Source organism: Astyanax mexicanus, chromosome 9 (assembly GCF_023375975.1).
Source record: "Astyanax mexicanus isolate ESR-SI-001 chromosome 9, AstMex3_surface, whole genome shotgun sequence".
NCBI classification, from domain to species: Eukaryota; Metazoa; Chordata; class Actinopteri; order Characiformes; family Acestrorhamphidae; genus Astyanax; species Astyanax mexicanus.
The window spans coordinates 4,301,375-4,316,750 of record NC_064416.1 but is presented as its reverse complement, the minus strand read 5'-3'; the positions used below and the strand labels follow the sequence as shown (position 1 = coordinate 4,316,750).

Genomic DNA, 15,376 nt, shown 5'->3' with positions numbered 1-15,376 from the left:
ATTTTTTAAATGCACTAGTACATAATGTTCATGTATACAGGCACACCAGGTCACTTTACCTTAAAACCAATTAATAATTTCAAAATAATAACACCACAGCAACCACCTGAAGTACCATAGCAACACGTCAGTGACCTTAGTAGTCTAGGAAAGAGCTCTGGAACAATTTACAACCACCTAACAACACTATAGAAATTCTTTAAATATACCACAACAACCACCTGGAGTATCATAGGCAATAATTTGACAATCACCTAGCAACCAGGTGGGAAACCATTGCCATCACCCAACACCAACCACCACATCAACCATGTAAAAACATCATAGCGGCTAACTGAGATACTACAGCCATCCTCTACAGTAAGCACCTGGGTTAATTTAAGACAACCACTTGGCAATTACCTAGCAACCAGCTGGGAAACCATAGCCATCACCTAACATCACCACATCAACCATGTAAAAACATCATAGCGGCTAACTAAGATACCACAGCTATCATCTACAGTAACCATCTGGAGTATCTTAAGACAGCCAGTTGGCCACTACCTAGCAACCAGCTGGAAAACTATAGCAATCACCTAACACCACCACATCAACCATGTAAAAACATCATAGCGGCTAACTGAGATACTGCAGCCATCGCCAACAGTAACTACATGGAGTATCATAGGCAACCACTTGGCAACCACCAACCAACCAGCTGAGAAACTGTAGCAATCACCTAACACCACCACATCAACCATGTAAAAACATCTTAGCAGCTAACTAAGATACCACAGCTATCATCTACAGTAACCATCTGGAGTATCTTAAGACAACCACTTGGCAACTACCAAAAAAGTTTGGAATCCTTAGCAACCACTTAGAAACATCATAGCAACAACCTGCAAGACTGCAACCACCTAGTAACCACTTAGAAACAGCACCTACAACAGTTTTTTCAAGGTTCTACCTATTTTGGCCCATTTCACCCCAAATTAAACACAACCCTGTCCCTCCTACGTTGCAGACTGACCACAGAGGGTGCAGGTATGGTGGGAGCAGACGTACCTGCCAGGTCTTTAACATCGTGCACCTGTAAAACAGAAAGAGGAAGTTAGCAAGACTCATTTCTAGTGGAGAATAGCAGACTTCCTGAAAGCTTCCTGGCCTTTTTATCTACTGTACCAGGCAGACACACCTTTGGACACACCTTATATTCAGTGTTTTTTAATTATGTCTCCAAACTATGAAGAAAAACATATGAAATTATGTAGGAAACAAAAATGTGTTAAACAAACCAGAATATATTTTAGATTTTGTATTTTCTCAGTCAGCTTTATGAGGTAGAGTCACCTGGAATTCAGGCTTTCAGTTAACAGCTGTGCTGAACTCATCAAGAGTTAATTACTTGAATTTTTTTGTCTCTTAATGTGTTTGAGAGCATCAGTTGTAAAGTATTGAAGAGGTAGAGTTACAGGTATACAGTGAATAGTGAATATTTGAGTAATGTTCTAATCCAGATTATGAGAAGCATGCATTACTCAAATAAGTAAAGACAGAAATTACTTTAAGTATAAATGATGGTCAGTCAATCCAAAAAGAGGAATTTCAAGAACTTTCAATCACTGCAAATACCATTAAAACCATTATGATGAAACTGGCTCTCATCAGGACCCCTCAGGATAAGTTAATCTAAATGCTTCACAGAGTGTTTTGGTTTTAAATGATTCCTTATGTGTTCCTTCATAGTCTGGATCACTTCAGCATTCATGTACTATGTAGAGAAAAAATAAAACATTGACCAAGAAGAGGTGTGTCCATATTATCAATGGCCTGATATTGTTTTATAGGCTTTTTTTATCAAATATGCCATAATTTGCTCATCCAAAGCAAGACTTGATGAGGATGAGCTGTCAGTAATCAGCACTCAGGAGAGCAGGAGCAGCAGGATGTTCAGTAGAGGTAAAAAAACAAGCTTGAGACGTTTACAGAACCTTTAGAGAGGCTCCAGAACCCCTCAGTAATTCACACCATCACCATCACCATCATCATCATCATACATCTCCACGGGCTGATCAGTGACAGCACACCCACACAGAGCCTCAGGCTCAGCAGACTGGAGAACGGCCTGCCCTGCTCAGCTCAGCGAGATCCACTTTATCTGTCATCTTTCTCTACTTAGTTAATTGGCTTAAGATTGGAGAAATAGTGTTTTTTAATCAATCAGACTGATTTTATTCCAACATTTAATCCTAATGCAGTCATTCAGCCAAAACACGTTCATCTGAAGTTTCACTTCTTTAGATTTAGACTGGAGAACAAGTGATGGAAGCTGATACTGATACCAATTAGCTCTGGATAGACTGGATCCCCTGATTATCACACACATACAGTGGCTTAGTGGTTAGCACGTTCACTTCCCAGCACAGGGGTCTTGGGTTCAAGTCCCTATCTGGGTGGATCTGGGTTCCATGTTCTCTTCGTGTCTATGTGGGTTTCCTCCCACAGTCCGAAAACATTGAGATCAGTTAAATTGGATACCATATTTTTCACACTATAAGATGCATTATGTGACACTAGTAAGGAATAGGGGTGCTGCCATGTTTTCCTTCTAAATCAGTAGGTCTTGCCGCTGGGTGGTTACTAACTAAGCTAAGTAAAGCTAAGCTAAGTAAACAAAACTGCAATTCTTAAAAACATTTTCTGGAGATCAGGTGAATTTGATGCTCTAAATTGTCCTGGTGGGTGGGCGATGGATGGTTATTTTCGGTTAAGAGTATGCTGTGCATGATTGGCTTCCGCTTCTGTGTTGATGAAATGGTTGTGTCTTAAATCTTTTACATCCTACAAGCATCCTTGGGTTACTAAAAACGTATTGTTTGTACTATAAGGCACACTATCAACGAAAATCTGTTTTCTGATCTATTTTCATACATAAGGCACACTGGGTTATAAGGTGCATTATACAGCACTAGTAAGGAACAGGGGTGTCACCATATTCTCCTTCTAATTTAGCAGGTATGGCCTCTGGGTGGTGATGGTGGGTAAGTTAACAAACTTAAGTAAAACTAAGCTAAGTAAATAAAACTTTAATTCTTAAAAAAAAAAAATCTTTTAAAGTCAAACGAGCGCTGGATGTTAATCTACACAGATTTCTCTCCTGAAAACTGTTTATCTGGATTAGTAAAGCACTTAGCTTTCCAGATTTACATATTTCTAAGGCTGGGTGCAGCAGCATTAGCGGTTAACTGAGGAACCCTGAGTGTTCTGGTAAGCCAGGGTGATATTAGCTAGCGGTTCGTACCACGTAGCTTGTTTTAACACAGTAAACACACAGGCTACAGTCTGATAAACTCACCTATGAATGGCGAAAGAGATAGAGCTTAGCACAGTTGACTAATGCTAATACTGCTCCAGCAGTGCTAGCCGAGGTTAGCAGCAGGTTACAGGCCAATATGGCTAGCCTTAGCTAGCTAGCTAGCACACTAACATAAATCCTAAACTGAAATGGCGAACTCCACTGGTTTTCTGAATCTATTCACAGTGAAGTTGCAGATCTTTAAGGAAACTATGGAAGGTTTGACCTTTATAAGATTTCTTTCTTTTAATTAAGTGATTTTGGGAATTTGCTAGTCACCAGCGTTTTGCTGTTTAAAGATAGCAATGAGCATTACCACACACCATGCGCAGGGTGTAAGATAGGGGCCTCAAACGTGTGTTGGCTGATTTTACTATTTTAAATATACAGTATATCAGTGTAAAGCTCTTGTTTAAGAGTGGATCTCCTGGGTTTAGAAGAGCATTAGCGTGTAGCATTTTCAGCTAGCATGCTTTGCTTTGCTGATGATGTACTTACAACAGGCTCAACCTTTACCTCCGGTACTGGCTGTGGAACCTGAAGAGAAATTTTATCAAACACTAAACAACACAACATGCCTGCCCTTTTTTTTTTTAAAGAAAAAGATATATTTTGATTGTACTTACATTTTATAATACTTATAGGTTAAATAAACAAATTAATTTCCTGTATAAGGTCCTGTAACCTCTAAATTCATGAGAAAATTAATTTATTTTATATACAATAGCTAAATACCCAAAAGTTTGGGTACCTGTGAACATTAGAATGCTTATAACTCTTCATATATAGGCAGTAAATATGTATTTACATGTTAATATTATAATAGTTAATTTTAATTTTTACTATATTAGATTAATGATTGAATAAATATCAATGACTGATTAAATGATTCATTAAATATCTTTCCTTTTTTTATGTTTTATTATATTTTCCTTATTTATTTATCTAATTTATAACTATAATTTATTACATGTTCCTTTCGTTTCTGTGTGGGTTTCCTAACATTATAATAGTTTATTTAGATTTTTACTATATTAAATTGCTAATTAATTAAATGTCAATGATTCATTAAAGTATTAATTACATATCTTTCCTTTTTTGTTATGTTTTATTAATTTTTCCTGCTTATATATAACTTTGAAAAAATGTATGCTCCTGTTTTACAGTTATTTCTGTCTTTGTGAAATGTTACTTTCCATCTGGGATTAATAAAGTTATCTATCTATCTATCTATCTATCTATCTATCTATCTATCTATCTATCTATCTATCTATCTATCTATCTATCTATCTATCTATCTATCTATCTATCTATCTATTAATCTACACAAATTTCTGTCCTGAAAACTGTTTATTTGGGTGAGTAAAGCGCTTCTATTTATTTACAGTAAGCTAAGATTTCCAGATTTCCACTAAGGGTGGGTGCAGCAGCATTAGCATTAGCAGCTTACTGCTAGCACCAGCCACGGTTAGCGCTAGTAAATTTCGCCCAACAGCGCTAGACTGAGGAACTCTGACATGTATGCTCTTGTGTTATTTCTGTCTTTATGATATGTTACTGGTTTCATCTGTGATTAATAAAGTTATCTTTCTATCTATGTATCTATCTATCTATCTATCTATCTATCCACTCATCCATCCATTCATTTATTTATCTTAACAAATAAAGATTATAGTACCAGACGAAAGTTTGGACACACCTTCTCATTCAATGTTTTTAGCTTTATTTCTTTATTTAATGTATTTTCTACATTATAGATTAATATTAAAGACATGAAAACGATTAAGGGATATTAAATTCTGTAGTAAACAGTTAAAAAAAGTGTTTATCCTCCACATTAATCCCCTGATCTAAACCTGATGAACTGAGATGGTGATTTGAAGTGATTTAATTGGGATGAGCTGGAGCTTCACAGAGTGAAGGAAAAGCAGAAACTATTGTTCAGCACCTCCAGAAACCCCTTCCTTCAAGACGCTGAGAAAACTATTCCAGGTGACTCTCCTTCATGAAGACCCTGAGATTAAAATCTCACCAAGAGTCTGCAGATCTGTCCTCAAAGATAAATGTGATAGTAATTTAGATGAATCTCAAGTATAAAACATATCCTGGTTACTTATTAAAAATTATTCTGCATGTGTTCCTGCAGAGCTTTAATATAATCTTCAATATTAAATTTACAATGTAACAAAAAACATAAATAGAAAGAAAACATATCAAACAAGAAGAGGTGTGTTCAAACTTCTGACTGGTACTGTATATTATCAATGGTCTCATATTGTTTTATAGGCTTTTATCAAATATGCCATAATTCGCTCAAGCAAGACTTGATGAGGGTGAGCTGTCAGTAATCAGCACTCAGGAGAGCAGGAGCAGCACGTTCTGGAGTTATAGAGGTGAAAACGAGTTTGAGACGTTTACAGAACCCAGTGTTGTGCGTGAACGAGTTCAAAAGAACGCGTTCATTGAACAAGCGCATTTTTTTGTGAACGTTAAACTGAACGCAACACATTTTTAATAAAGAACTTGAACGTGAATTAGTTCACAGTATGTGTCATGAACGGCAGACATCACTGTAAATGAACGTTGGCTAGAAAGAGAGAGAGAGAGAGAGAGATACAGAGAGAGAGATACAGAGAGAGAGAAACAGAGAGAGAGATACAGAGAGAGATACAGAGAGACAGATACAGAGAGAGATACAGAGAGAGATACAGAGAGAGATACAGAGAGAGATACAGAGAGACAGATACAGAGAGAGATACAGAGAGAGAGAAACAGAGAGAGAGATACAGAGAGAGATACAGAGAGAGAGATACAGAGAGAGATACAGAGAGAGAGATACAGAAAGAGATACAGAGAGAGATACAGAGAGACAGATACAGAGAGAGATACAGAGAGAGAGATACAGAGAGAGAGATACAGAGAGAGATACAGAGAGAGAGATACAGAGAGAGATACAGAGAGAGATACAGAGAGAGAGATACAGAAAGAGATACAGAGAGAGATACAGAGAGACAGATACAGAGAGAGATACAGAGAGAGAGATACAGAGAGAGATACAGAGAGACAGATACAGAGAGAGATACAGAGAGAGAGAAACAGAGAGAGAGATACAGAGAGAGAGATACAGAGAGAGATACTTTAATGCGAGAACTGGATCTAAATTAGACTATGTAGACTCACAGGGCAACAAGCATGTGTTCGGTCAGGGCTCACTGTACCACACACCGACCCTCAGAGACAGAAACAGTCTAGACTGCTCTGTAAATAAGAGCGGTAAAGAGTTAGTGCAGCTCTGTCGAGCTTCAGGTCTGTACATGCTTAACGGCAGAATCAGAGGAGACTCTTTAGGGAGGTTCACGTATTGTTCAGCTCTTGGAGCTAGTGTAGTAGATTATGCCATCACTGACATGGATCCCTCCTCCTTCAACGCATTCACTGTCCGACAGCAAACTCCCCTATCAGACCACAACCAAATTAATGTGTACCTGAAATGGTCACATCAACCCAAACCAACAGCAGCAGAGTCCAATAAGCTGTACTCGGCCCCCAGGACCTACAGATGGGCTCCAGATAGTGCAGACAAATTCATTCGAGCACTTCAATCAGATCATGTATCTAACAAAATTACTAACTTTATTAACACAGTTTTTGAAAATAACAAGAACAGTGTAAATCAAGCTGTGAATGAAATCAACAGCATAATACACATAGCATCTTCTAAGTCTGAACTCCAGAAAAAAAATAAACGAAAACAAGGCAAAAAACTGCCAAAAGAAAAATGGTTTGATCATGAATGCCAATCAATTAGAAAAGAATTAAGAAAATTATCAAATTTAAAACACAGACAACCAGAAGATCAAGACCTGAGACAAAAATACTGTGAAACTCTTAAACAATATAAACACTCAATCAGAACCAAAAAACTAAACCATACAAACAAAACACTCAGAGACATAGAAGATTCTATCAAACAAAATCAGTTCTGGGAGATGTGGAATAACTTAAGCAAAACAAAACCACAAGAAGTACCCACACAAAACGGTGAAATCTGGAAAAATCATTTTGAAATTCTATACAAAGAAATATCAGAAAAAAATCTAAATTCCAATTACAATCTGATCACACAGAAACTACAGTCACTTGAATGTGCAATCAAAGACAATCAAAACCCCCTCGATTACCCAATAACACAGGAAGAATTGGCACAAAAACTAAAATCTTTAAAATCTAATAAAGCTTGTGGCCCTGACAGCATCAGAAACGAAATGCTTAAAAACAGCACTCCTGAGCTGCAGGGGGCAGTGCTCAAATTATTCAACCTCATCCTGAGTTCTGGATGTTTTCCTGACATCTGGAGTCAAGGACTCATTACCCCAATCCATAAGAGTGGAGACAAATCAGATCCCAACAATTTCAGAGGCATCTGTGTGAGCAGTAATCTGGGGAAAGTGTTTAATTTCATACAGAATTTTTCACTCAGAAAAGAGGAGTGAGACAGGGCTGCAGTCTGAGTCCAACACTCTTTAATATCTACATTAATGAGTTAGCGGTGCAGCTGGAACAGTCTGCAGCTCCTGGTCTCACTCTGCAGGACGGGGAGGTGAAGTTCCTGCTCTACGCAGACGACCTGGTGCTGCTGTCTCCCACTGCACAGGGGCTACAGCAGCACCTGGACCTGCTGGAGCAGTACTGCCAGAACTGGGCCCTGGCAGTAAACCTGAAAAAGACCAAAGTTATGATCTTCCAAAAGAAGCCCAGATGTCAGGAACACAGATACCAGTTCAGTCTGGGCAGCACCGCCCTAGAGCACACGATGCAGTACACTTACCTCGGCCTCATCATTACTGCATCCGGGAGCTTCAGTTCGGCAGTGAATGCACTAAAAGATAAAGCTCACAGAGCAATGTACGCCATCAGGAGAAAATTCTTCAATATTGACATTCCCATTCCAATCTGGTGTAAAGTATTCGACAGTGTGATCCAGCCCATTGCGCTGTACGGGAGTGAGGTATGGGGTCCACTCAGTCAGCACAGCTACACTAGATGGGACAAGCATCCAACAGAAGTCCTGCATGCAGAATTCTGTAGAATGATCCTAAAAGTCCAGAGAAAAACTCCAACCAACGCATGCAGGGCAGAATTAGGCCGATTTCCTCTGATCATCAACATCCAAAAACGAGCTCTAAATTTCTGGATGCACCTGAAGACGAGTCCCAGTGACACGCTGCAATTTAGGGCGTTACAGACCCAAGAACTGAACCCTGAAAAGAGCTCCCTCAGTCAGCTGGTCCTGAGGCTTATTAACCCTCTAACAGATACTAATAGACAGCAGCCTCAGCCCAGCACTGCTTTACCACCCAAACTCAACATCAGGCAAATCACCAAACACAGTCTGAATGATTATCTGGAACACTGGCAAAAAGAAATCCAAACTCAAAACAAACTGGAATGCTATCGGGCCCTAAAAACAGAGTATAAATTAGAGGAATATCTCCTGACTGTCAGAGATAGAAAGCAGAGACAGATCCTGACCAAGTACAGACTCAGTGACCACAGCCTGGCCGTAGAGACCGGCAGGTATAAACAGTCCTGGCTGCCCAGAGAGGAGAGACTGTGTGCTCACTGTTCGACAGGTGAGGTCGAGACGGAGATGCACTTCCTTCTACAGTGTGAAAAATTCAAAGAAACACGAAATTTCTTCATTAACAAATTTAATTATTTAATTCAAAATTTTGAAACATTTTCACTATTAGAAAAATTACGGATCACTCTGGGGGAGGGGCACACCGCCCCCCTCGCTGCCAAATACGTCAGTGCGTGTCACAGCCTGAGAGACAGTGGGTAACACCTCAAAATGACCTCTAAAATCCTGGGGACCCCATCCCAGAGAAAATGATTATTATAATATAATTATAATTATTGATAAATGATATAATTATTATAATAATCATAATTACTTTCTGTTATAAATGTTATTATGTCTGTTATGTATGTTCATACCATTGTTGTTAATTGTTATAAGGCTTTGGCAACACTGTAATTCACAGTCATGCTAATAAAGCTACATTGAATTGAATTGAATTGAGAGAGAAACAGAGAGAGAGATACAGAGAGAGATACAGAGAGACAGATACAGAGAGAGATACAGAGAGAGAGAAACAGAGAGAGAGATACAGAGAGAGATACAGAGAGACAGATACAGAGAGAGATACAGAGAGAGAGATACAGAGAGAGATACAGAGAGACAGATACAGAGAGAGATACAGAGAGAGAGAAACAGAGAGAGAGATACAGAGAGAGATACAGAGAGAGAGATACAGAGAGAGATACAGAGAGAGATACAGAGACTTTTTGACTTTTAAAAACGCTTTATTAAAAACGTCAGTTATGCATAATCACAAACACACCTTTACGCAAAAATTAAAGGAGACAATCGTTTGGATTACCATGAAAACAATAATTCACCTCCCTCCACCAGTACACAGCCCCCCGCAATACACCACCTCATCTCAAACTCCAATTCATTTCGTGTGCTCTGATAGAACAAGAACTCAGCTCGAACCCGAGACTCCACCAGAGCTCTAAACAGTGCTGAAACATCACAAATCCTGCCTTCTGACCTCATTCTCAACGTCTTCCAAATGGCTAATTTAGCCTGTCCCAGCAAAAAATTAACAAAAACACATTTAAGACTGTTAGCTTTAGTGTATTTACACCCAAAAATAAACAGAACTTTTGTAAATGTCAACCCCACCCCTTGGAGTACCTGATTTAAAAGTTCAAAAAGTGGTGCCAGTCTGGTACATTCTATAAATGCATGGAACACAGTATCAGGAGCCTGACAGAATAAACACTGAGGAGACACAGCTGGAGTGATTTTAGAAACGTGTGTATTAGTAGGTAAAACACAATGCAGCACTCTCCACTGAAGATCTCCAGAGCGTTTAGGCAGAGGAGCCTTATACAAAAGCCTCCATGACGGTTTCAACTCATCAGGGACTGAAAGACAAGTTCTCCATTTAGAGTCCACCCTCCCCTGCAACACAGCGAAAAAATCAGATTTCACGCAGCTCTGATATAGTGCCCTCTTCCCAGCGCTAGAGAGAGATATGTTCAGTAACCCTTCAGAAGAGAGAAGACAGCCCACCCTACTCTCCTCCCCCTTAAAAACATTTGGCGTAATATCCAGCTCCGGAAAACTCAAAGAGTCAGGCTCCCCAGCAAAACAACTGGATAAAAAAGTCTGATAGGACTGAGAAAATGAGCCTCGCACTGCATTTAAAAAGAAATTAACCAAGCGCTCAGATTTCAGGCCGACAGCAGCTTTAATTTCAGCAGCTGATCGCCATTTCCCCACAGCCAGATCCACAGTATCCCTGACCCTGACTACTTTCGCTCTGATAAAAGCAGCAGCGGTTGAACTTAAACAGTTTACATTGCAATTAAAAAGGGGATTAGAAAATAAGGGTTCATCCAACCCAAAATGAGCCCCATCTTTCCTTCCCACGGTAAATGAACCCCAAACATCAAGCATAGAACCATAAAAACCCGGCACGGCAATTTTCTTTACATCATCATGAGACATAAGAAACAGTTCTTTATCAAGGCCCAGCCCCCCCATTGTCCTGAGCGTTGCTAGTCCAAACTGAATCCATGGAGTACTTCCATCATGATACAGCAGTCTTTGGGCTGATTGTAATCTCATGGCCTTTACCTTATCAGTAATTTGTATCAGTCCCTGACCTCCCTCATCCAGAGGGAGATATAGCACTCCAGGAGGAAGCCAATGGAACCCATGCCAGAAAAAGTCAATGCAAGCTTTCTGGATACCTCGTACCATAGAAATAGGAGGATCCAGAACTGTCAAACGGTGCCATAGCATAGAAGCTATTAAGTTGTTAATTACAAGCACTCGTCCCCGATATGACAGGTCAGGAAGAATCCACTTCCATCGTTGTAGCCTGCCTATAGCTCGGTCGTCCATTCCCTCCCAGTTTTTTTTCATGAAGGTTTTAGTTCCAAAGTAAATGCCCAGTATTTTCAGTCCATCTGATCTCCAGGAACACTGCTGGGGAAGTGAAGGAATTGCCTGATCCTGCCACTGACCCATTAAATATGCAGCACTTTTGGACCAGTTAATTTTTGCTGATGCTGCTGCTTGGAACATCTGGAGGCATGTCGCCAACCCCGCAACATCTTCATCAGTTTTTATCAAAATTGTGACATCATCAGCAAATGCACTTAGGGTTACTTTTTCCACGCCTGCAGCACATGATCCTACAGGCGCTATCCCGCTGAGCTGTTTTCTCAATGCTATCAGCAAAGGCTCAATAGCTAGAGAATACAGCAGCCCAGACAGACCACAACCCTGCCGAATGCCACGGCTAACACTGAACGGTTTGGAGAGTCGGCCATTAATTTTCAACAGACTATAAACATCTGTATAGAGCAGCTTAATCCAAGAGACGAAACCCTGGCCAACCCCGAAGGCCTTAAGAGTGTCAAATAGGTAAAGATGATCCACTCTATCAAACGCCTTCTCTTGGTCCAACGATACTGCTCCAATATTCATCTCCTCCAATTCTGCATGGCTGAACAAATCCCTCATAAGGAAAAGATTGTCAAAAATAGAACGCCCGGGAATGCAGAATGATTGATCACTATGGACAATTGACGCTATACAGCTTTTAAGCCTGATAGTCAAAGCCTTAGACAGAATTTTATAATCAAGCCCGAGAAGAGAAACTGGACGCCAATTCTGTAAGCACTTAAGGTCACCCTTCTTGGGCAGCAGGGTCACTATTGCTCTCCGGCAACTAAGAGGAAGAAGACCCACTTCCATGCTTTCCAAGAAAACAGAATGTAAGTCTGGACCGAGCAGAGGCCAGAACACTTTATAAAATTCTGCAGTCAGTCCATCAAGTCCCGGGGCCTTGCCATCAGACTGTGCATATGCAGAGGCCGTGAGCTCCTCAAACGACAATGGGCCTTCTAACACTGAGCTTTCCTCATCCGACAGATGAGGCAGGTCACTCAACAACCATTCCCTGGCCGCCTGGTCACAAGGTTCAGCAGAAAAAAGATCCTGGTAAAACAATGATGCATGTCTCATGATCTCATGTCTATCCACAGTCTCTCTCCCATCTGGCAACCGCAAGCAAAGGAAGGCTTTTTTCTCTGTAGACTTTTTCTCCAGGCCGAAGAAAAAGGAAGATGGAGCATCCATCTGGTTGAGCCTTGTGAAACGCGCTCGCACCAAAACTCCTCGGCCACGCTCCTCCAGCAGATTTTTAAGCAAAATCTTCTTCTGCTCAATGTGTTCAGTGCCGCCTGGATCACTTGAGCCATCCACTCCGCAACTGGACTTTAAAATGTCCTTCTCGAGTTGTTCCATCTTGCACTTAAACAGGTTCGCATTTTGAGCAGTATAATTTTGGGAAAAACATTGGATCTGAGACTTTCCAATGTCCCACCATTGGGCCAGGGAAACAAACTGATTTTTTCTCTCTCTCCAAGCCTCCCAGAAAAAAGTGAAAGATTGCTTGAACAAGTGGTCTTGCAATAAATTGCTATTAAAGTGCCAGTATAACCGTTGTTCAGTTACAGAAGAGAGTGACACAGAGACAGAAATAAAGTGGTGATCAGATAGTGGAAAAGGAGAGATAGAATTACCAAAAAATCTGGTCTTATTGCTGTTCTGCACATAGAACCGGTCCAATCGAGCCCCTGAAATCCCATTTACACTTGTTTTCACCCAGGAATATTGTCTCGTCATTGGAAAAGCCTCCCTCCACACATCAATTAAACCATGATAATCAATAACAGCCTTAAGGGCAGCTGTTGACCGTGGATGTGGTTCCCCATGATTCCTGTCTAAATCAGGAGTAACAGTACAATTAAAATCACCAGCCAAGACTATTACTCTTCCAGGAGAAACAGCTTTAATCGACTCGGAGACTGTCCTAAAAAATGCACAACGGTCTACACCAACAGTAGGTGCATATGCATTAAATAGAGTGAAAAGGAGTCCTTTAATTTCCACATCAAGCCTTAATAACCTCCCTGCAATGATCTCAGTCATAGTGGTATTAAGCCCAGGGGTAGCATTTGTAATTAAAATACCAACTCCAGCACTATTATATGATCCATGACTGAGGAAGGCCCGGCCTTTCCATTCAGCTTCCCACTGCAACTGATTATCATGATCGGTGTGAGTTTCTTGCAAAAAGAGAATGTTAACTTTTTTGATTGTTACATACTCAAACAGAGTAGCTCTTTTTATAGCATCACGGCAGCCATTAACATTTAAAGATCCAATTTTAATGCAAGCCATGGTGCTTAGAAACCAAAACAAAATATGGAAAAAAACGTAAACCATACAGATAAATTAAACTCTTTATTTACGGTGCAGTTTTCCTTTAACAGTGCTTACGATTTTCTTCAGCCTATATCGTTTTTGTTGATCTAGTTCTTCCAGGGTTGCTTTTCTCATTGCTACAGCACATGAAGCCAAAAACATTTGTAAATCTGGGAAAGAACGCTCGATGCTGGGTTTACGCTGACCTTTAGTGTTGTCTAAAAACTGATTAATCTGGGTAAGTGAGTACAGTGCAGACCTAGAGCTAGAGCTGAACTCTACTGAAGCCTGAGAATCAGTTAAAGCACCCACATCCCCTTCATCTAACACACTATCCACTCCCTCACACTCCATATCAGACTCTCCCACCACAGACCCGAGGTCCAGCTCAGAGAAAGGAGCACTACACTGACCCAGCTGAGCTCCCTCACCGGGGGCATCGCTCTCCTGCGCTCCCTCCATCTGAACATTACCACCATCCCCGGGATCACCCTCAACCCCCCCGGCCGGAGACTGATCCTCAGCGGACTGAACAATAACCGCGCTCGCGTCACTGAGAGACACTGCACCAGCCCCGCTCTCGCGCTCCGGGTCAGCGGGAGCTGCGCGATCAGTTACCGGATCAGTATGCGCGCTACTCTTCCGCACGGAGTCCACCGGTACGGCTCCAGGTTCGCTCTCGCGCGCTGAAGGAGCCGGACCTGCGCGCTCAGTGCTGGGCTCAGCACTGGGCTCCTCCGCGGCCCCGGCATCCCCCCCCGCGCCGGATACCCCGGAATCGCCCAGCTGAGCACCAGAGTCATTGGCATTATTCTGGGGGCACATCTGCCTAATATGACCAAATTCCCGACACAGAAAACACCGCATGGACTCAGAGCTGATAAATAAAGTGCAGCTCCTTCCATCCACCGGTACAGACACAGAGACATTTAAAGGGTCATGCCGCGGGTTTAATATAACAGACGCCTGGCGCCGAAACGACTGCACATGTTTAAACTCCGCGCTCTTACAGCCGAGAGGAATCGTCTTCACTGAACCGACCACTTTACCATATCTCTCCAGAATGTTTTTTAACAGTTCGTCTGAAGCTACAGGTGGAACGTTAGACAGCACGACGCGTTTAGACGGGCTGGACAAAGCCAGAACCGGCACAAACTCGTCTTTAATAACGAGACCTGTTTCTATTAATTTATTCACCATCTCCACTTCAGACAGAAACACTACGATGGCTTTATTCATTCTGGAAGCTGATTTAATATTCCTAGCTCCCACTCCTGCACTGACAGCAACCAAACAATCCTCCACTGATACAGAGGGATCCGGGAAACACTTACACCCATGTCTGAAAGTCAGCCGCGGGGAAACTCCCCCGGGAGCCGCCATAACGACGTTAAACACTAAGTCACACCCTCCCTAACACTTCCACAACCCCACCAACACAATTAGCAGAACCAGAAATAATAGAAAAGTTTAGAAAAACTCACTCACTCACTCGACACACTGCCAAACACCCGCTCCCTCACCCGGCATGCACACACACGCTCACTTCCGCTCACGTGAGACAGAGAGAGAGAGAGAGAGAGAGAGAGAGATACAGAAAGAGATACAGAGAGAGATACAGAGAGACAGATACAGAGAGAGATACAGAGAGAGAGATACAGAGAGAGAGATACAGAGAG

General features: G+C 41.4%; 1 protein-coding gene across 11 annotated transcripts in view; it reads right to left on the bottom strand.

Moving 5' to 3' along the window:
• cngb1a (cyclic nucleotide gated channel subunit beta 1a) overlaps positions 1-15,376 on the bottom strand; it is a 168,081-nt gene that overhangs the window by 128,271 nt on the left and 24,434 nt on the right. For 8 of the 11 annotated variants that reach the window (XR_007440773.1, XR_007440771.1, XR_007440770.1 and 5 more), the window contains 2 exons: positions 3,839-3,877; positions 1,051-1,075 (listed from right to left, as the gene is read on the bottom strand). Coding sequence is in view for 2 of the 11 variants with exons in the window: in XM_049483754.1 (XP_049339711.1) it covers positions 1,051-1,075; positions 3,839-3,877 (64 nt within the window). In the remaining 9 variants the exon portion in view is untranslated. The remainder of the gene's footprint in view (positions 1-1,050; positions 1,076-3,838; positions 3,878-15,376) is intronic. The other 3 variants (XR_007440777.1, XR_007440776.1, XR_007440772.1) reach the window with 1 other exon arrangement.